The sequence below is a fragment of the Onychostruthus taczanowskii genome, unplaced genomic scaffold (genome assembly GCF_017590055.1).
Source record: "Onychostruthus taczanowskii isolate IOZ18803 unplaced genomic scaffold, ASM1759005v1 scaffold10, whole genome shotgun sequence".
Lineage (NCBI taxonomy): Eukaryota > Metazoa > Chordata > Aves > Passeriformes > Passeridae > Onychostruthus > Onychostruthus taczanowskii.
Window position 1 is genome coordinate 8886389 of NW_024496526.1, and position 20798 is coordinate 8907186.

The 20798-nt window shown below is 47.3% G+C and overlaps 1 protein-coding gene across 1 annotated transcript in view; it reads left to right on the plus strand.

Moving 5' to 3' along the window:
- Positions 1-906: 906 nt before the first annotated feature.
- The window catches only part of LOC121338419 (TGF-beta receptor type-2-like), a 30374-nt gene continuing 10482 nt past the window's right edge, over positions 907-20798 (plus strand). The window contains exons 1-2 of the mRNA XM_041409371.1: positions 907-1099; positions 19491-19641. Coding sequence (XP_041265305.1) covers positions 1048-1099; positions 19491-19641 — 203 coding nt within the window. The 5' untranslated portion in view covers positions 907-1047. The remainder of the gene's footprint in view (positions 1100-19490; positions 19642-20798) is intronic.

A 20798-nucleotide genomic window follows, 5' to 3' on the forward strand; every position in this document is an offset into this window, starting at 1 on the left:
CTGATTAATGAACCAAAAAATTTACCCCTTGTAAAAGGGATAAATAAAAAGCTTTTCAGTGACTGTAAAATATTATCCTTTTTTTTTTTTCTGTAAAAAGCCTTAATAACAACATCTCTTTCTCTGCCACTCTCAAATACATTGACCTGAAGGATTGGGGCAGATCATAGGGCAAGGGTTTGAGGATTTTACTCCTCCTTTTGCACTGATTGATTGTGTTAACAACCAAGGCAAGTCAGAATTCTGCTACATTTCATAGTTTCCCTTTTGTAAGTGGGATAATATTTCTGACTAGTTTTTGCAGAGCAGTTGGAGATCTTGGGGAGGAAGCAGATATTTAAATGCCCTATGTTATTATTTTAGGCCCTGATTCAGGAAAACATACATGTTTAAATACTGCTGCTTTAATGGGTTGCGAGCACCTATTTTAGGCTAAGCTCACATTGATGTGGTCTTTCTGAAAAAGCTGCCCTAAAACTTTTAATTATCCCTTTATAAATATCGCCCGTTGAAGCTTATTTTAAAAGATAATTTCTAAAATACAGGGGGAAAGTAGTGAATTAATGGCAGCTCAGCATATTGAGGCATTACCTTTCGTGCTTTACTCAGATGAAAGACTCAAGCAGGAGTACCCATGCCTTTTTGATTAGATGCATGCAGCAGGCTTTGGGTCCCCTTCAAAGATCCTTGGGCCGTATGGAGCCAGGAGCAGCTCCGCATTGACATCGGGGGGAAAAATAAAATCAAACTCTTTTCCTCAGAGCCTGACTTCTTCCCCCAGCCCCCCCTCCCCTCCCTCTCGTATTTGTATATATTTCGAGAGGAGAGTCAGGCTTAGCTTGTTCACAAACTGCAGTTCCTGGGCGGACCCCACGCACAGCTGGGCTGTAGCGGCTGGATCCGCCTTCCCGGCAAGCCGGAGCCGGGAGCCTCGCTAAGAGGGGCTCCGGGCTTGACAGCAGAAAGGCAGGAGACTGGCTGCACCGAGGGAGGATGAGCTGGTCACCGCCGTGAAGCTGGGCTTCTGCTTGCCGGGGGGATCCAGAAATGGGCTACTGCAGGAGACCGGGTCTGCTTTCCTTGCTGCTGCTCTCCTTGTGTGAGTAGAAAAATGTTTCTGGTCAGGCAGTGTTTTAAGCAACATACTCAGAGAGGTCGTTTATTTTTCCTTCCTCCAGCAAAACAGCTAATCTTTGATTTCTCCCCTGACAGCAATTAGCCAGAGGATTGGAAATAGCGGAGAGTTTAGTTGAATACTCTGCTACGGCTGCATGAGCTGCGTATTTCTCCTATGGCGAGGGGCAAGCGATTGCTTGGTGGAAAGTGCTGTGTGCTCACTTGGAGCAGCTCGCAGATGTCAGTGTTTACAGTGCAAAAATATATATAGGTCAGCATTACTTGTTGGAAGTTTTTATTTTATTGAGGGAGATTAAAAGCAACTGAAGTGCGCCGCTGAACGATCTGGCTTCGACAGTGTCCAGATGTGGTGAGGTTTGCAGCTTAGAACTTTTATCAGCCCTGCTTTATGCGCAGAATTAATCGAACTATTAAAGAAGGAAAGAAATGGGGAGAGGGGGAGGAGAAGTGTCTTTGCAACAACATCTGGTTATTCGGCAAACCTTTCCAGCACTTACGTAAAGACCTCTTTGTAATAAGTGCCCTGTTTCAGTTTTGATAACACTTCTTCAATACTGTAGATAAAACCCTCCAGCAGCACTTGAAAATGTGCCCATCCGTGGTTTAACTTTTTCTTGTTTATATCTTGATGATTGTTTCATAACAAGGAATGGATTTGTATATAAGTGAGTGTTATATACACATCTTCTAAGTATGTGTGTGTGCCTTTCTGTATATACAGAGTCTGTGTATGTGTATACAGGCATATATCCCTAAAAAGCATATATTTATATATTTGCATGGACACTACTTTTAAAAGTGAACTCTTACAAACACAGACCTGTTGCCCTTGCTATGGAAATTTCAATACAACCAAAATCACTTTGTGCTCAAAGGAGGAGGAGGATTATAATTCCAATATTTTTGCATCCAAATGAAATCACTGGGGGCAGGGATCTGTATCTGCATTCACTTTACATGGGTCCCCCTATCTACAAGACTAGGGAATAAAAGAATGGTCAGTAATTTGTGTGTAGGCAAACAAAACCATGGGTGCAACTGTTGAAGCAGAGAGAACCAGATGGGGAGATTTAGGACATAGTATCTGGTTGATTTTTCAAAGTTACAGAGATCTATAGTATTCATTTCTGTAGATAATACCCTAAAGTGTGGTTTGAAATGTAGCATGGTATACTGGTAACATCCTGCTAACTTAATCACATTTGGAGCAGGAATTACTACAAACTATTATTTAAAGGACAGTCTTGGGTTGTTTTTGGTAAGAAAGAAGACCACTAACTATCCTTCAGAAATCCCTAATTTTGGAGTTATTTAACTTATGGTTTCCTTTTTCTGAAAGGCAAGGTTAAAACCTTGAAAGAAGCCAAACCAAAACATATCACCATTACTAAGTTCATCTGAAAGGTTATATGACTGATATGATGACAAAATTTGCCTCTGCACAGGATAACAAAAATAAGCCGAGGCTTGTTCTCTGTGATTCAGCTCACCAATGATAGATGTTTTCTGGGACTACATCCACTTCCTTTCATTTAATGTTAAGATTGACCCTACAGTCATTCTGAGAAAGTAAAAGTACCCAAGGAGGCCACTTCACATTGACATTAAAAGAGAAGGGAAGACCTTGGTCCCCAAATTCCCCAAATTGACAGAATATGCACATTCAGCTGTTCTTCAAGCAACAAATCATACCACTCATCAAGCCTCTCTTTAAAGAGTGACAGCGCTGCCTTGGTGGCAGCAGCAAAGTTTCTCCTCTTAGCACAGAGATTTAAGACTTGCCATAGGGAACATGGCGCAGAGCACTGAAAATCACCTACTGGATTTCCCTAATTCTCCATGGCCAGCCCTACCAAGGCTTCAAAATAGCCATCCTAAACTTCTCCTCGGTGGCAGTGCCTGCTGGAGGGCAGCAATTTCACATGGGTTTCTCAGCAGAAGGTGGAGACAGCAGCTGTAGTTTCACCACTGCTGACACAAACCCTCACACAGGTGAGCAGGGAATCCTTCCAGGACAGAGAGCTGGTGCAGTCCTGGACTTACCTGGACCAGGACAAAAAAAATGAGGATCATTCAGAATTGGAAAAGTGTCATACAGGGAGGTGGAGCTGGAGGCTTTCAGGGTCTTTGGGTTGGCCAGGAGAGAGCTGGGAGGTGAGCTGGCCATCTACAGCCAGGTCCTGGGAAAACCATTTCTGGCAGAGGGCTTCCTCTTCTATGGAACAGAGGTAAAACAAGATGTGCACACTGGAAGCTAAAATGGGGCACAACACAGTAAAGTTGTTCCAGCAGGTAGTTTCTGAGGATTAGGATGTGGTGGGTATTTGTTGCTCAAAGCCTTCAAGATTCCTGAAGGAAGTAGTCTTCCAAGCAAGACTACCTGCTTGGAAGTCTGTAACCTATACAGAAACTACAGATTTGATATCAGGATTACTGTATTGTGCACATGGAAACACTCTGGCCTTAAAAGTAGGAATTAGGAGTTTTCCTGCCCTGTTTTCTATTAATATTGGGAAATTATCCCTTGTGCTCCATCTGTCAGGAACAGGGCTCACATCCAAACAGGCATGGGGCTGTGCTCAGTCTCATCTCACAGAGGGGACAGCAAAGCATCACAGCTCTCTAACCTGTGGAGACTGCCTCAAGGACATGAGCTAAGTGTCACTGGTGTGACAACAGCTCTCAGGGCTGTGAAGAGCCCCAGGAGAGAGCCTTTGTGCATCCAACCTCCAAAAGAGGATATGAAACTTCAAATGTGCCAAGGCACGTAGCACTTACCAAGGGAGACAAGCTATACCCTTGTGCTCTGGTGAGGTTCCAAAGAAAGAGAAAGAAGATTTTTGAAATTAAGTGAGGTTGCAGGTCTGCTACTCCAAGTCCAGAGCTCCCAGTTCCTGGGGTTTGAGTCTGCTTCCCCACAACGAGGTCTCCTGTTAAAAATGCTGGTCCACTGAAATATTCTGACTTTTTTTCGCCAAGTCTCCTGGGCTCCCTTTGCCATGGTTGATGACTCTACAGAGAGTGCATTTGAGGGGTTATCTCCTGATAGATGGTGGCTTTCTGATGTCACATTCTCTTTCCTGCTTGCAAAAACTGTTCCCCCAGTGAGCCTCTTCAGCTAAATATATAGAGCATATAGAATTCATAAATCAGGACAGGGAGCTCCAGGGCTGTCAGAAAAGCATCTCTGGCTTTTGATCTTCCTAAGAAATCTCTGACCTATCCCAGGCTCCTCAGGCAGCTTGTTCAAGAAGTTGGCCTCTTATTTCTAAGGTCACCAGAGCTAAAACCAGAGGTTGTAGTGCCACCAAAATGCCAGCCCGCTCCTCAGGCTAGGGCTCTATTGGGATTGCAGCCCAACACCAATGCATGCGAAATTTAGGAACACTGGGTCAAACAGTGGGAGGACAAGGGAAGCAAAAAGACAAAGGAAGAGTCACTCTCCATTTCACAGGCATTTGCAGAAAGGAGCTCTGCAGGTCCAAAGACAAGGCAGAGCAGCAGAGCAAACCTCTCCTCCCAGGCCAAGCAGCACGTGAAGGTGGGCACTGCCCACCCCAGGACACAGGGCTGGTTATGACAGTCTGTGTCATATTGATTTAACACAGCCAAAATAAAGGAAGAAATTACCACCCTCAAAAAGCTCCGAGGGGCTACCAGAGCCCCACATTGGCTCGGTGTAGGTAGCTGAGTGGAGCAGGAACAGGATCCCACTGCCTGAAGGAGAAACTTGTGCATCCTACCATGAGGCTAAATAAGAACAAAGCTGCAGCAAATTCTCCAGTTAGGAAATAAAAATGGAAGACAGAAGAAAAACCCTGACATTGCAGAACTGGAGTGTTCTGCAATGTTCTAAGTGCCCTGAGACTCAGCAGGGAAAGTGATGGCTTATTTTCAATTCACCTTTACACACTTCCAAATCTGATGCTACGGTTTCAGTCCTTGGTGTGAATTAGATTAACTGAAGGTCAAGAAGAGTGGCAGTGTACAGCTATGTGAGATGAATGAAAACTGGTATTTCCTCTCCCCTAGCACCTCCAGCTTTGCTCAGACTTGAGACAGGCTAGTCATTGGTATAGCTAACCAACAGTAAAGCTTCACTCTGTATTTTAATAGGGGGCTTTGAGGAAAGAAATACTTTCTGAAATATTCGGTACAACTTGAAATTAAAACACAATTTTCTAACCAAAAAATCCCAACAACCAACACAAAACTGATGTATTTTACTGGTGTTATCACTGTTTAATGATGGCCCCAAAGACACTTTTGTGTACTAGTAGTAAATAAGTTCAGCCAGCTGCAATCACGATACTTGTTACTCCCATTAGAGACATAGTTCTGCACAGATGTATCCCACGTATTCACTGAATATGCAGAAAGCAAACACTGGCATTAAAAACAGGTGACTGGGGCCTTTTATTCTGAGAAAGAATTCCGCTCTACTGCCTGTACTCCGCAGCTTTATATTGCTCTGTGATTTGCTCTGTCGAGTTTATTTCCTCAGGACATTGTTTTCCTCTCCCCTTAGTGATAACTCTTTGCAATAACATTTGCTTTCAGCCAGGCTCCACAGTGCTGCAACTTGCCATAAACTAATGAACTCTCCCATAGACTGTCATGTTTTCAAGGAAGCGCAACATCTGATACTTTTATTAAAAAAAACAGTCCCACCAAGGAGACAAAATCAGCAGCTCCCACACACTCTGCTCTTTTCACATCCCGAGTTCAGTGCTGTGTGCCAAGTGAAAGCCTCGCACTGGAAGGGGCCTCCGTGCAGAAGGGAGATAACACCACTGATGGCTGCCTGCCCTATCAAGCCTACATTATGTCCCTGCTGGACCCCAACTGTGGGATAACATTTCCTTAGGGATCTTCAGGGGGAAGTGAAGGAGTGGCTGAAAGCTGTCTTGGCCCCGCTTAAATGCACATCCCTGAATTCAGAGTCAACTCTTGTGATCCTGCCTCTGGAAATGATCTGTAGTGTCCATCAGAGTCATATTTCTTCTTCTTCAGTTGGTTCATCTTTTTGTTACATCCCATGTAGGCTCTGCTGCCAGCTTCTGGAAACTGTCAAAATTTTAGGAGAAGTGGGAGAGCCTTCTTATCATGCAATCCCCTCTGCAGCCCATGCTTCTACCAATTATGAGGCTCCAAGACTTAAAATTTCATGGAGTTGTTGCACTGCAGTGTTTTCCTTCCCATTGATAAGCCAGGAACAAATGACAGCTGATTTATACTGCAGCAAATTCATTGTGGCATGTGGGTCATTAATGTGTCCAGCTGTGACCACAGCCTGCCAGGCTGTGCTGGATGTAGGACCATGGCCCATGTGGACTCCAGCAGCCCAAGGACATGCCTAAACCCAAGTGCTACCCTGGACTGCACAGTGTTATCTGGATTCATGATTTTTTTTTTTTTTTAAGGACCTTATCACTATTTGAGCTGAGTGATTTGAAGGAATCAGCCTGGGCATGCTGTAGCTGGGGGCTGGTGTGCAGTTCCAGCTATAGTGGGGAGCTGAGGTGGGGGTCCAGCAGTGGCAGCTGCAGAGTGTCACTTTGCAGGGTCCTGTGCTCCAGTTCCACCTGTGCCTCTCTCAAAGTGGCCACAACTCTCAAAGCAGTTGAAGCAGCATCATACTGGACACATTCTTTAAGACTTCTCACCTTCCCACACTGTGGATGGAGATGTTCCCTTTAGCTCCATGTCAGTTACTCTCCACTGGACCCAAAACTCCAATCTTTCTGGATAAGTAGGTGTCCAAAGAAAGCTTCCCCAGCAGCTTCCACCTCGGCTCCAGACTCAGTGCTGGTGAGCCATGAAGGTTTCTGGAGGAAATTCCAGACTGCCTTTACTCAGCCTGCAAAGGGCTGTTGTCCTGCCTGTGCAGCACTTGATGGCAAGTCCTCTAGCCATGCCTTGGAGCTGCAGAGTCCAGACCTCCAGGACCATCACACACCCCCTAATGCACACCCTGCATGCAAAGCAGCACCGGTGTGCTTGTGCCAGCCAAAGGAACCAGCACAACCATGGCAGCCAGCAAGCAGGGCTGGTTTATTGCCCTGCTTTGGGATCCAGGCAGGGCAGAGCCCTGAAGCAATCACCTGAGCTGACACCCACTGATGTCTGATACTGCCCCACTACCCAAATCTCTCCTAATCTCTTCAGTTCCTGCAACATCCCTGTGAAGATGTTCCCTCTGGGAACAACACACATCTTTGCATCTGGAAGGTTCAGAGACATCTGCTGGAGTTGGCCACTAAGGCCACCAAGAGGGGCCTTTTCTTTGGATCAACAATGGAAAACCCTGGGATTTTGATGCTGATCCATTCTCCCTTCAGCCATCCCAAACCAGAATGCTTAGCTGTATCCTGCATTGCCATAGTACACCGTGCACCCCATCAAAAGATGTTGTTGCCAATGTGGATTCATACCATGACCAGCAGGTGTGAAAATCCAGAGAAAAATTTCTTCACTTTTCATGCAAAATCAGGAGGATTTATCCCCCTGAGTTATGTGGAGGATAACTCAGGCCCCTTCCTCGAAACAGTTCTTGTGACTGCTGTGACTACAAGAGCTTCTGGTGCATTTACAGTGAACACTGGTACAGATATTTCTTTTAAAAGATCCTTTGCTGCTTCCAGGTGGTTTGTTAAATAAACTGCTGTCCATGCAGAATGAATGCCTGTGTCCCCCTCGAGTGTTTGACTGAGCAGGTTGCCAGTCAATGCAGCTGGAACACGATGAGGAACATCTGTTTGATGTTGCTTGATAAAACTTCCTGCCTTGGAGACTCTAAACATCAGCATCCAGCATGGAAGAAACTGAATCAGCTGCTGTCTTGCTGTGTAAAGCATTTTTTCCATGCTAGATCTATCCCAAAATTAGCTCCAGCGGTCCATGATAGCAAAGAAGACCCTTCTTCTTACAGTGGGAAGTGACACACAGACCCATAAGCTCAAGCAGTTGAATGAATCATCCTTCTTCAAATAGACCCAGGGTACAAGCATCCACAGAAATAAGACCAGTGGATCCCCTGGGATCTCAGTTCCTGCCATGCCTTTAATATGTCAAAAGGCACTCAGTGGAAGAAAATGCAGACATTCCCACCAGAGGCAGAAACTATTAGCTTGGGGTGAGGTCTCAGCAAACAATTACTGTGGTTTTTTTATATGTGCCCTGTGCTCACCTGTTTGTAGAACAGCATCATCACATCTGAGCCTTCCTTTCACCCTTGCCAGGGCTGTCAGCTCTGCAACAGGCTGTGGCTTGGGAGGCAGCTCCTGGGCAGAAGCACTGCTCAGCATATTCAGATTGTGGCATGTCTCAGGAGGTGTCCAGAGGCTGGCTGCTGAGTTGCTAAGACAAGGCACTACTGCAAAGTGATGAGACTGTGGAGCAGGAGATGGGGAATAGAGAATATTCCCTGCTGGAAGAGCAGCTTTGCCCCCTGAACCTCATCTCCCCCAGCTGCTGAGTCTCCCTGGAGCCGTGCTGCAGCTCTGCCCAGGGGCTGGGACTTACGGGAATCTTCTCCTTCTCTTGCAAAGGGGATCTCTTCAGAGGCATTGCAAAGACACACAAGCTCCTGTTATTTATTTCTATGTGCAAAGAAAAAGTGTTTCAAGCTTTGTCAACAGGACTCTTGGTTCCATTTCTGAAAAAGATTCCTTTCCAATCCTGGTCCCCCTGCCCTCCTAGCATAGCTGTCTTCTGCTTTAAAAAATGGAAAATATTCAGTTTGACTTCAACCCTACTAGGCAGTGTGTTTTGGTGAGTTACAACACAAGCTCCTTAAAAGATAATTTTTAACAAGTGAAGAAAGGCACAAAAGAGAAGAAGACACCATCTATTATGCGCTAAACATGGGACACTTCAGGAGAAGGTGGAAAGTTTTTAGCATCTGTAGCCCAAGCTAGCCTCAAGTTCCCTCTGACGGAACAAATTACTTAATTTCTGTTAGAGCTGGCCTAAACAGGGGCAAAATTTGACTCTACATAATAATTTCAGCAGACATAAAGAGCTGGCAGTGTCGGAACAAGTTGATGACAGCACATGGATGGAGAGTTCACAGAACATCTCTGCCCCAGCAGCTTGTGACACAGTCCCTTGCAAGCCCTTTTTTTCCTTGGGAATCAAAGTAAACAAATGCAAAAAATGCAAACTGGTCAATCATAAGAAGTCCAACCAGAGATGAAGAGCAGCAGCTCCAGTCCAGTGTCTCTTTGTGGGCTCATCAAAGACCTTCCAGCAGATGGGATACCAAATGTGTGCCAGGAATTTCAAGCACTCCTCAGTTCATCTAAAGGAAGTTCATCTAAATAATCAGTAACCCATTTGCACTTAAAACAGAGCGAACCCTGGTGCCCAAATGTGACCCAGATAATGTTTCTGATGTGTTTACCTATTTGGATGGTATCCTTCAATTTCAATTCCATCTACTCACGGAAATCCAGGATTCATGCAGAGCCTGAAAAATACACAGAGAATTGAATTCCAGAGCATAATATGATGATAATAGTAAAAAACCACTGACTGTTGCACAGTAGTTTTACTTGAATGGCAGTAGTTTAGGCAGAGCAATGTCTGCTACCAACTTGCAGCTCGCATGTTTTTGCTACTTGGTTGATTGCTGCTGCTTTTTCTGTGTAAAAGGGGGAACTCGTGACTGCTTCATCTGAGAATGAGCTGCAGAAGCTGCACTTAATTGGGATATAGGATAGACTGTTGATCCCTCAGCAGAAACAAGAGCAATAAAAATGATGGCAACAGCAGAGTGGATTTGGTTGACTGTTGCATTCTGCCATGCAGCTCTCAGTCCTAAAAGTGGTCTAAAATCCTCAGCAATTTCTGCAGCAACTTGCAACAGGATGTGCTCAAACCACCCGTGCGTGGCCAGGCAGTGACTCCTGCTCCCCAGCAGTGTGGGAGGTGGGAGAATGGACTTATTTTTAAGACAGGAATTTAGTCAAAACCGAATCACTGCAAGGTGCTCTTCAAAGGGCTGAAATCTCGGACCCCTCTGAACACATGGCATGCAAATCCTCAATCGTTAGAAGGCAACTTCCACTGGGGATGTGCCAGCTCAGCCCTCGGCAAACCCCACTGGCAGTGTGATGTGCTGATAATGCATTGCCTCACCCTGCAAGGCCCAGATAAGCAGAGCTGCTGGCAGAGCTGCTAAAACTACTTATGAACTGCTGAAACTCAGCATTCCCCCCCCTCCTCAGACCCTGAATAAGTTGCTTTGCTTTCCATCTGACAAGGAGGAGTGGCACGTTCCCCTCGCGTGCTGTCAGGGCTGGTGGGAGTTGCTGTGGCTGTGGGGCCATGCTGGGGTGCTGGTGGTGGTCACCACACTGTATCCATGGTTTTCTCTTGGGCTGACCCCTGGCTGTGGGGCTTTTTCCCCTCCCAGGCACTTCAGGCTGTGCTGCTGGCTTGGCTTGCTCTCTCTAGGGTTTTCCAATACAACAAGTGAAAAGGACAGCAGAATATAGGAACAAGAAAGAAATGGGGACATAGGTGCAATGAAAGGGACTTGTTGAACAAGGTTACACCTTCAAACACAGGATGGCTGCAAAACTTGGTTTGTGTCATAGCTGCCCTCCTCTGACATTCATAGTCCAGTGGCTGACAAATGCATAAAGGGATGAGTACAGGTATTACCAGGCAAACCCACACCTCCTTTTGTCTGCCAGGGAAGCTTTTGCCTGCCCTGGTCATGGCTCTGGATGTGCTGACCATAATTACACAACATCCCAAAATATCCAGCAGGTAGGGAGTAAAAAAACCCCACTCTCAAGCTGTCCTGGGCAATGTGAGGGATTCCTGTACTAATCTTCTGTTCTAATCCTCAACCCTCCTTCGAGCTGTCTTTTCAAGGAAGGATGCAGAGCATCCCTGCTCATCTTACAAAGGAATAAACTAGCCTCCAGCAGAGGGGACAACCCCTAACTTTTGAGTTTTCTCCTTGTTTCAGGACAGCTTTCCTCATCTAACAAGTCAGCCCAAGGACAGGTGCAGTGGTGACACCCACATGGAGCTGTGAGCTTGCCCACCAGCACTGCCCTCAAGGCTGTCCCATCCTGCCCCTTCACCACCCTCATCTGTTCCTGGATCACACCTGGAGTCACCCTTATGATCAAACTCCAGCCCAGCAATTGGCAAATGGTGTTACATGGTCCATGAGCCCAGCCAGGTCTAATACAGCATTTCAGCTTAATTTGACTTAGCTTCTTGCCAAGGTGAAGCAGGTGCTTGGCTGCCTCAGGGACTGACTGAAAAATAAATAACATGTAACCAGGTAAGCCCCAACCACCAACTTTACTGATATTTCAGTGAAGTGGATCCAGAAATACAGACATCATTTTCAGATATTGCTGAAAGTTTCAAAGACACTGATAAAAACAAATTAAATAGTGCAAAGCCACTACTGTTTTATCCATTCCACATTCCCCCATCCTCAGCTCAACATCTCTGGATGCAAACTGGTGTTAATGGGAAAGATGTTGTACACGACACCAGAAAGCAAGTGCTCCTGAAAGAGCTTGGGGGTGTAGTTTTTGCCTCACCTGATATTTACAGTGCTTCCAAAGTTCAGCAAGGGCAGAACATCTTCCTTGTCATGTTGGGCTGGGTCCTGCTGGGCTTCAGGACCTCAGGACTGCAGGGTTGGCTTGCCTGGTTTTTCAGACTTTAATGCCAAACTTTCTTTGGGGAGTAACTTTCACATTTTGAGTTCCTCAGCTGAAAGACAAAAACAGGCAAGTGTCACACATTTCAAGGCACAGGAGAAATCAACAAACTTACTTAAAAATATTTAAGTAAAATAAACTTCATCTTAATAATTTTTCCTCGTAACACACTGTCATGTTCTATGTGCAATTTTTCCATAACTCTTTTCTAATGGGTTGCATGAGAGCTTGGATGCAAATTAACCAAGAGGAGATGGGAAAGATCCTCCAGGAATTGCTCTGCATGTGGAAATGAATTTCAGTTTAGCCACTTCAGAGCAATTTTTTTGTTTACTTTCCACTGACATGAAATCAGCCACGATTGCATCGCATGCGGGATTGGTTAGCCAGTTACATAATGCTCAATAAATCCAAGAGAAATAATATAAAACACATCACCCAGTCTGGGAAGAGGAACAGTAACTCAGTGTCACCAACCCACCCGGGCCAGTGAAGCATCTGATCCAACGCTGGGGGATGCAGGGTTGTGCTGTTGCATGATAAATGTGATTAGGAAAAACGCTTGTGGCACGTGTGGGGGTCGTGAAGACAGGCAGATCGTGTGTGATGGTGAGGGTCTATCAGGAGAGCTCAGAGCCTCGTGGGGAGGGCAGCTCAGCCCAGCTCCAGCTGGCTCTGCTGCTGTGTGAGGTGTTACCTCACCCCAGTGACGCTGCCCCGAGCGCTGCGTAAAATCACAGCGGCCCTGTAAACAGAAAGAGCAAGATTAGGTGATTAATTATTTACCACAGATTGTTCCTGCAGTGGCGTGTGGAGGAGAGAGAACGTTTCACTGGTGGTCCCTGGGGAGTGGGAAGGAAGGGAGGTGACCCAGGACGGGGTTGCCAGGCTAAACACAAAACAGTAGTGCTGATTTAAACAAAAAAAAAAAAAAAGGGGGGCTGTAGGAAGACTGAAGGTACCTCTGGCCCTGCCGTGCCAGCACTCTGGCTCTCCCAGGAAAGCTGTCCAGCCCACAAATTCATTGCTCCAGGCACACAGCACTGCTCTGCCTGGAGCGGCTTTTGGCCTCCTTTCCCACATTTCCCCACCTTCTCTGCTCCCCCGCTTTGCTTCTAGTCCCAGAGGAGACCTCTGATGCCTTCACCCACGCCGTGGCTAACTTCCAACAGAGGAAAAGCTAGGGATGAAGGGGTTAATTACTACAGGCACAGCACAAGCCAAGTCTGTAAGTGACTCCCTATTGCTATTTCGAAAAGAGGCTGCCTGGAAAGGGAAAGGAAAAAAAAAAAAAAAAGAGAGGTTTACTTTACAACCATCATTAGTTCATCTGCAGAGTTTATACAATGGAAAATAAAAGCCAGGGTACGTGAAGTCAAATCATTTCTGTTTCATTAATGGTATGGAAATCGTTTTGTTTTTATAGGGGAAAAACAAATGTGAACTTGATATGTGTGTGTGTGTGTGTGTGTGTGTGTGTGTGTGAGCATGCAACTCCCTTCATTGCAAAGGGCAGAGCAGTGAAATCCAGAAATAAAAAATGACTCAGAGGCCGTAGGACCTATGAGTCAGTTGAGCTGTTGTTGTTTTTAAACACAAGCGAGAGCACAATATGGCAAATAATTGCCCCTGCAGCCCCCCTGCCACAGGCATCCCTGCTGGCCCAGGCACAGGCTGCCCCTGCCAGCCCCCAGCGCTGGGCATCAGCATCTCCACCCCAGGGACACAGAGGGCTGGAGCAGGGCTTGTCCCAGCAGGAGCAGCTTTGGGGACAGAAAGTGAAATCTGTGAAAGAAGCTCGAGGTCCGGTCAGAGTGGATGGAGGAGACAAGTGGCTCCGAGGGCAGGTGGAGGAGCGCAGGGCCAGGTGCGCTCCCCTGTCCTCACCCAGACATCAACTGACCAAAATCAAAGAGAATCTGCTCTGGCCAAATTCTCCCTGCCCAGTGCCAGGCATCTCCTCACTGGCTCCTGGCACTCCAGCTTGCCTGGATGCTGCTGGCTTTGTTGGGGCACAACCCTGGGGTTCCTCAGTACAAAACATCCCCACGCCCCAAAGGCAGAGACGTTGTGCTGATGCACAGAAAACTTGTGAAAGGCACCTGAGAAACACCGGAGATTACCAAAGCAGAAGGACGGACAGCAATCTGCAGAGCTGGTCCCTCCCCTGGGTGAAGTTAGATCATGATGTAATTTAAGCATCTGAAAGAGACTGGAGAAGCCTGCTGTTATGATCCATACCCAATTTACTTTGTAATGGGACTAAGCAGTATTTGCTAAACACTGAATTTAAAGGGATATTTTCACAAAGGAAAAATAAGTGGTAGAAAAAGTCAGTTACCAGCCTGTTTGAAGAAGGTCCAAGCAAACCAGAAATGCATACTGCAGTGCCTCCTGGCACTGGAAGAACTGGTGTCTAACACAATCAAAATCAGTCCTTTTTTATGCACCAGGAAACATTTCTGGCTCATTCATTGCTCCATACTTACTCTGCCAAATGCAGTATTTATTATGCAGGACCATGTGGGACCACATACCTGAGGGTGGAGCCTGGGTTGGTCCCCTGATCTGAAGGCAGCACTGATGGATTTCCTGGGAGAGCCAGTGGCTTGTGCCTTGCAGAGGCAGAAACTGGGGTATTAAGATTTTCCAGCTCCATTTGATTTTCCTCTCCTACAAAGATAAAGATACAGTGTAAAACACAGGGATGGAGAAGAGCAGCAGACCCCACCACTGGAGAACAGGAGTGTGCTGGAGGAAACCAAGCTGCATCCAAAATAGAAGTACAACACTTTGAGGTCTGGTTCTGGGGAGATTCTGCAGCACAGCAGGATGCTGCAACAAGACCAGGCAAGACTGCAAGAAATCTGCAAGAAATCTGGGATCACTGTTACACAGGTCATGCTGAACAACTTCCATGGGAACTTCTGACCCTGCACAGAATCTCCTGGAAATCAGGGCACAGGAATTACCCCGATGCCCATCTGTGGCACTGGTTGTTGCATGATGGAGGAGGCAGCTCAGGAGTAACCTGGTGATGGGGAGCACCTGGTGCTCTCACATGGGTCAGCGAGAGAGCAGAGCCCATCAGCTCTGATGTTGGATTAATCTTAAAAACAAAGTACTGCATATAAAAGGGAAAGAATTTGTTTGTTCTCATAATAATTTTATGAGAGGCTCTGTTATTGCATACTTGTGTCGTTAACCGTGGATAAAAGCCCAAAGCAAAGCCTAATCCTGAACTTGGCGGCAGGCGCAGGACTCACCGCGGAGCCCAGGCTCACCCAGGTGGGAAAGCCGGTCCCAGCGCAGGTTGTGTTTCCATCAGGGAACCTGTCTGGGGGCTGCCAGGAAGAACAGGGCTGCAGGGTTGAGTTAGAGCTGCTCCCCAGTCCTGTGTTTGAGTGCACTGCTCATTAGAGAAAGCAAAGAGCATCTCAACTAATCTCCCTAGCCTTAGTCTCTCCCAGTGCAAAGCCTGGGGATTACAGGTTGACTGAATTGCATGGAAAAGATGATGCAGGGGCCCCCAGAGCCACTTACACTAACAGCAAGCTGGGCAGCCCTCTGTGACTGCTGAAAGAGTGTCAGCCCCATCCTGGGGTGCTTGGAGACATGCAGAAAAGAGGGGATAGGCTTCACTGTAGAACATTTACCAACTAAAAATTAATAAATTTTCTTTGTCCTTGAGAAATACAAACAATGTAAGGACAAGACAGAACATGATCTGAAGGTCCTATAATGGACGCCCTGTATAACAAAAGCCTTGGTCTCCTTCCCCCTTGGGAAGGGAAGAGCTGGGAACAGGGATAAGTGCCCTAGCATCTCACTCCAAACACATTCCCTTAAGCCCATCTTGGTGTTTAGCTGTCCCAAAGCACCATGCCAGGGAGAATACTTGAGAACTGAAAGTGTTCGTTCTGCCCCTCAGTGAAAATGCATTTCCTGCCCTTGCTTGGGCTATGAGGAGCTTTCTCCTTGCCTGTAGCAAACGTGCTGTGCCTGCACCCCCAAGCACCCCCAGCTTGCTCCTTAGTGGTTCCTCCTCCTTGGGGACCACAGTGTGGGGAAAACTGGAGCCAGAGTGAGGTGCTGGGTGACCCACCTGCTCTCTGGGGCTGCAGTGCTAGAGATGGCCTCACAAAATCCCCCTCCATGTTCTTACAGGTGCAGTCCCTGCTGGCAGAAAGCTCATCTGCTGTGGGTGGCTGCTTCTGTGACAGCAGCGATGGGACTGGGGTGGAATTCTCTCGGAGAGCTGTTTTCAATGACTCCTGTGTGGGGAAGAGGGTGGGTTTATGACTACAGCAGTGGTGTTTCCACGGGCTTTGCAGGTGGCCAAGCAGAGGTTGTGGATGCCCTGTGGGCAATGAGAGGCTGGAAGGCTGCCCCAACATGCAGGAAAAAATATCCCGGTGTCCTTGGGTGGTGTATCACCCCTGCTGCTATTGCAGGAGAGACACAGGCACTTCGGGCATCGTTTTTACATTATTCCCTGACTTGAAAATCATCTTATATTCTCTCAGTAACCTCTCTGGTGTCCCAGTTATAGATACCAGAAGATTTGATCCTGCTCTCGTGCACAGGAGAACAAGCCTTCCTATTGATGGGAAGCCAAGCTTGCTGTGAGCCCACCTATCAGTGACTTCAAACCATCTTTCCAACTGTCCTTCCACAATAACTTTGACTAACTGTACTATTTATTGGCTCACATCACATCCTTATGGCTTCAATTTATTTTTGGAAAACTCAACCCACATTTAATTAGTTTATAGTTTGTTCCAAGTTTTGCTTATCCAGCTCTTTTTTTTTTTCCCTAACTTTTTTTTTTTTTTTTTGAAGTTTGAGGTTTGATGTTTAGCATTTGCCTTGGCAACATCTGGAACCCGTTTATGGAAGTGTATTGTTACTTTTACTGCTTGTGCAGCTTTATTAAATCATCTGACTATTAATATTGAAAGTGTTCATCTGGGTCTAATCAGGGCCAAGATGAGTGATGTGGCAGTTAAATTGTACCTACAAGCTAATGGTTCAAGGACACACAGTCCTGAAGAGCCTTGCAGTGGGCTTTGGGCTCTTCTTTTAAGCTTCCTAGCTCAAGAAGGAGGAGGGGGAAGAGAAAAAAGAGATATCCCTGCTCTTTCTTGCAGAGCAGATAACAGAATCACAGCCTGAGTTAGTTTAGAACAATTTGTCTCCAAAGAATTTTGTCCTGTTACTGCTGTATTTCTGGCTCTGGTTTCCATATTTAACTCCTTCATCTGTCCTGGCTTCCCCTCTGCACAGCACAGCCAAGCCAAGATCCCCAGCACACACACCAGTGCACTAGGGGCGAGTCTGACCTTCTGCCCTAGATATAAATAAGTAAATAACATACCTGGTGGGTATAAATATATAAATAACCAACCTCATCCTGCACCAGCAACATCCACGACCTGGATTTGTCCTTTTGTGACTCCTCTGCAGAGCCTGCAGGTGTCCCTGGGGTGGTGGTGCTGAGCCAGTCCCACGGCAGCCTGCTGCGAGCGCAGCACACGGGGGAGCTGGGGATGGGTTGGGCTGAAGGGGTGGAAGAGGAACTGTGGCAGTGACACCACCAGAGCACAGCCTGGGTGTGGTAGGGCTTGGGTTTGGGGTGAGAAACCAGTTTGCCTTCAAATCTCTGTTCCCATGAGATTACCCAAATGGAGTCTGTAGGGTGCGGTGGTTATTGCTGTAGGTTGAAGGCTGCACACAAACGCTGGGTCTGATTTCTGTTCCACACCCAAAATTCTCATCCTCCAGTGGAGTTTTACTTCTGAGTCTACAAGCCCTGCTCTGGCAGAGCAAGGCAGAGAGGTGAGAGTGCAGTTGCTGGCTGAAGGTGCTGCAAATCCCAGCTGAAGCCATGGTTTTGGTGGCTCACCTTCATATGGATGTGGGTAACTGGATCTCTTGAGGTCACCCACAAAATCCCAGGGTGCCCCAGCAGGGCCAGAGTGGCCTCATGGATGGGGGGATGCTGAGCAAGAGGCTGTGGGCAATATCTTCACCTACCCTAGTCCCTGCTCCCCCAAAACCTGGCACAACACAATCCCTGCTGATTTTAAGCCTGGCACAACACAATCCCTGCATTTTAAGCCTGGCATGGGTCATTTAAGCCAAAATTTCCTCCTTCCAACTTCAGATCCAACAGTCTTTTCCTCTGCACCCAGGTCTTCCCCCCACCATTAACCTTGGCCCTAAATACAAGGCCATGGGTGCTTGTAAATGGTTTATTTCTGTGCGGGAGCCTTCCAGCAGTTCTTTACGACTGTTGCAGGGAGAGGGGTCTGGGCTGGTGAGGGAAGCAGAGCAGGCACGTGGAATGCTGTCAGAGCAGGCTGCATGCCCTGGATTTGGGGAGCAGGGAAGTTAAAAAACCCTTTTTGCTGTTGGGACAGGGTCCGTGGGCTCAGCTGTGAACACAGACAGGTCACAGAGGTGACCACCAAAAACACAGGAGTTCCTGCATGTCACTGACAGACCTGGGGGTGCCCATGGCTGTGCTGGGTCAGCAGGTCCCTGCTTGCAGGGGCTGAGGCTCCCCAAGCCACAGTCAGGAATTTTGCAAAAATTTTTTTTTTCAGACTTACAGCTGGTGATGGAAAACTCTGCGAGGGCTGTGGCAGCACAGTGAGCTATGACTGGGGCTGGGAGTACCCAACACTGCTGGGTGGCTCAGGGACATGGCAGCCAGGGAATTATGGATGATCCAAAGCTTAAAAAAATTAGCTGTTGTAGTTCAGGTTCATACCCGAACACTTTGGAGAATATTTAAGTTTTAAAGAAGTATAAATAAATATTTCTACATAAGCCACTCAGTGGCATTTTTAAAGACATTTAGCAGCCTTAAGACAGGAAGTTTAAATTTAGCTGGGATTTATCCCTTAACCAAGCATAGTTCATGCACCCTTTCTATAAAAATAGAGATAATGTTATGCCTGTGAGATACAGGCAGAGCAGCTCCCCACAGTTATTCCTGCTGCTGGGGCAGGTCTGAGGCTCAAGGGCTGGGAGAATATCTCATGCTGGAATGGGCACAGTGGGCAGTGGAGCCCTGGAGGGAGCAGCCCCTGTTGCCCAGAGCTTGGGAAGGCTCAGCACGGACACTTGAGGAGTGGGCAGCAAACACCTTTCCCAGCTTGGCCTCATTGAATAGGAAGGGGGAGGACAAGGAGGCAGCAGGAGAGGCGGGAGCTGTCCCAGCCTGGCCGTACATCCCTCCCCTGCACCTCTCCTCCTGCTGAGAGGGGAATAAATGCGCTCTTCAGGCACACAGGAACCCGGAGATGTCCCTTTTCCAACACCGAACGCACTCGGGGTGAGGGGAGATGCCAATTTGAGCCTGGGCTGTAGAGGAAGAAGCAAATTTCCCCTTGATGATAAATGGTATGGGAAAAGCAGAGGGAAAAACGTGATTCTCCGCGGTTTCCCAGGCTTTCGTCCCGCAGCATTCTCCCTACTCCTCGAGGCTTTGGGATAACACAAAGCACAATTGACTGGGCGGTGGAGAGCCAGACAAAGGCTTTTTTAAAAACGCACGGAGCAGTGGGGTCAGTGGGGGCTCCCGGCTGTGTGAATCTCTGGGAATGGTGGTTGTGTTCCCCGCTCACCCGCAGCCCCCTGTGCCCGCAGCCTGCGGGGCCGGCGCCCGCCGCAGCCTCCAGACCAACCTGTGCAAGTGGTGCGACTCCACAGCCCCGGCGTGCGAGGACAAGGTGTGCTACAGCAACTGCAACCTCAACTCCTACTGCGAGGACCCCTACGAGATCTGCGTGGCAATATGGTGAGAGGAAATCCCCTCTCCAAGGGGGGACAGGGATGTGTGTACCCCCTGTGTGTGTACCCCCGTGCTTGTGTTATTGCCTATTGCAGTAATTCAGGACTTTCTCTTCCTCTTGCCTTGGCTCCATTGTAATTAACATTATAATGCACAGTAAAAAAAAAAAAAAAAAAAAAAAAAAAAATTTGGTCTGCCCTGTAATTAGTACCAGTTTATTTTCTAAGTAAGTTCAGCTTTTGAGTGTCTGACACAAAGCGGGGCAAGTTTGGTGCTGGACCTATAAACTCCCATAAACCTCTGAATTTAGCTTTACAAGCTGAACCCAAGGGCAAAGCAGCAACCCTGACCTCCAAACCTATGATGTCCTCTTGCATCAGGGGGGTGAAACCTCAGTTCACATGCAGGGGTGCAGCCAAGGTCAATCCCCATCCAGCACATGGACAACTGAGCTGGCACCACACTGGGGTTAACCCACTGGGTTTAACCCACCTCTTTCCTATCCCCTGGAAAAAGTCTTTTTCTGCTCCTGTGAGAGGTGCCTGGACAGGAAACACAATCTTGCATTTCAGGCCAAGCACACACTGCATGGTTTGGCCCGGAAGAGTGCCTCCCCCAGCTTTTTGGGCCCTGTGAGCAAAACTAAAAAAGCATCCATTTTGGGTCTGCCCAGAGTGATTTTCCTCCACTTTCCCTTTTAATTTGGCTGCCAAAGTGAAAGCCAGCCAAGCACTTATCGCTAGGCTTTATCTCAACCTGCTAATTAGCGTGAATGCTGTATGCCAGCTTTCAGTAGGAGTTTGCCACAACCTAATTGTTGCATTATGGACTTTTAAAAAGCAAAACACAACAAGAAACCCAAACAAACAAATAACAAAATCCACCCCCTGCCCCAAATTCCCCTACGCACACATGGAGAAGCCACCTTAAATCCTGGCTAGGCAATCCAGTGTGTCGCTGGGTTTTTCCCATTTACAGCTTACACGTACAGGAAAAAGCAAGGCCCCTGCAGCAGGAATCCCCATGCCAGGGAAGCAATCCCACTGCACAGGATGGAGCTGCATCCTGCAATGTGGATTAGGTGGGGTGAGGCAGCTACACAGTCACAAATACCCTGCCAACCCCTCCCAGCACCTCCCATCCCATTCTAAGATTCAGCCAGA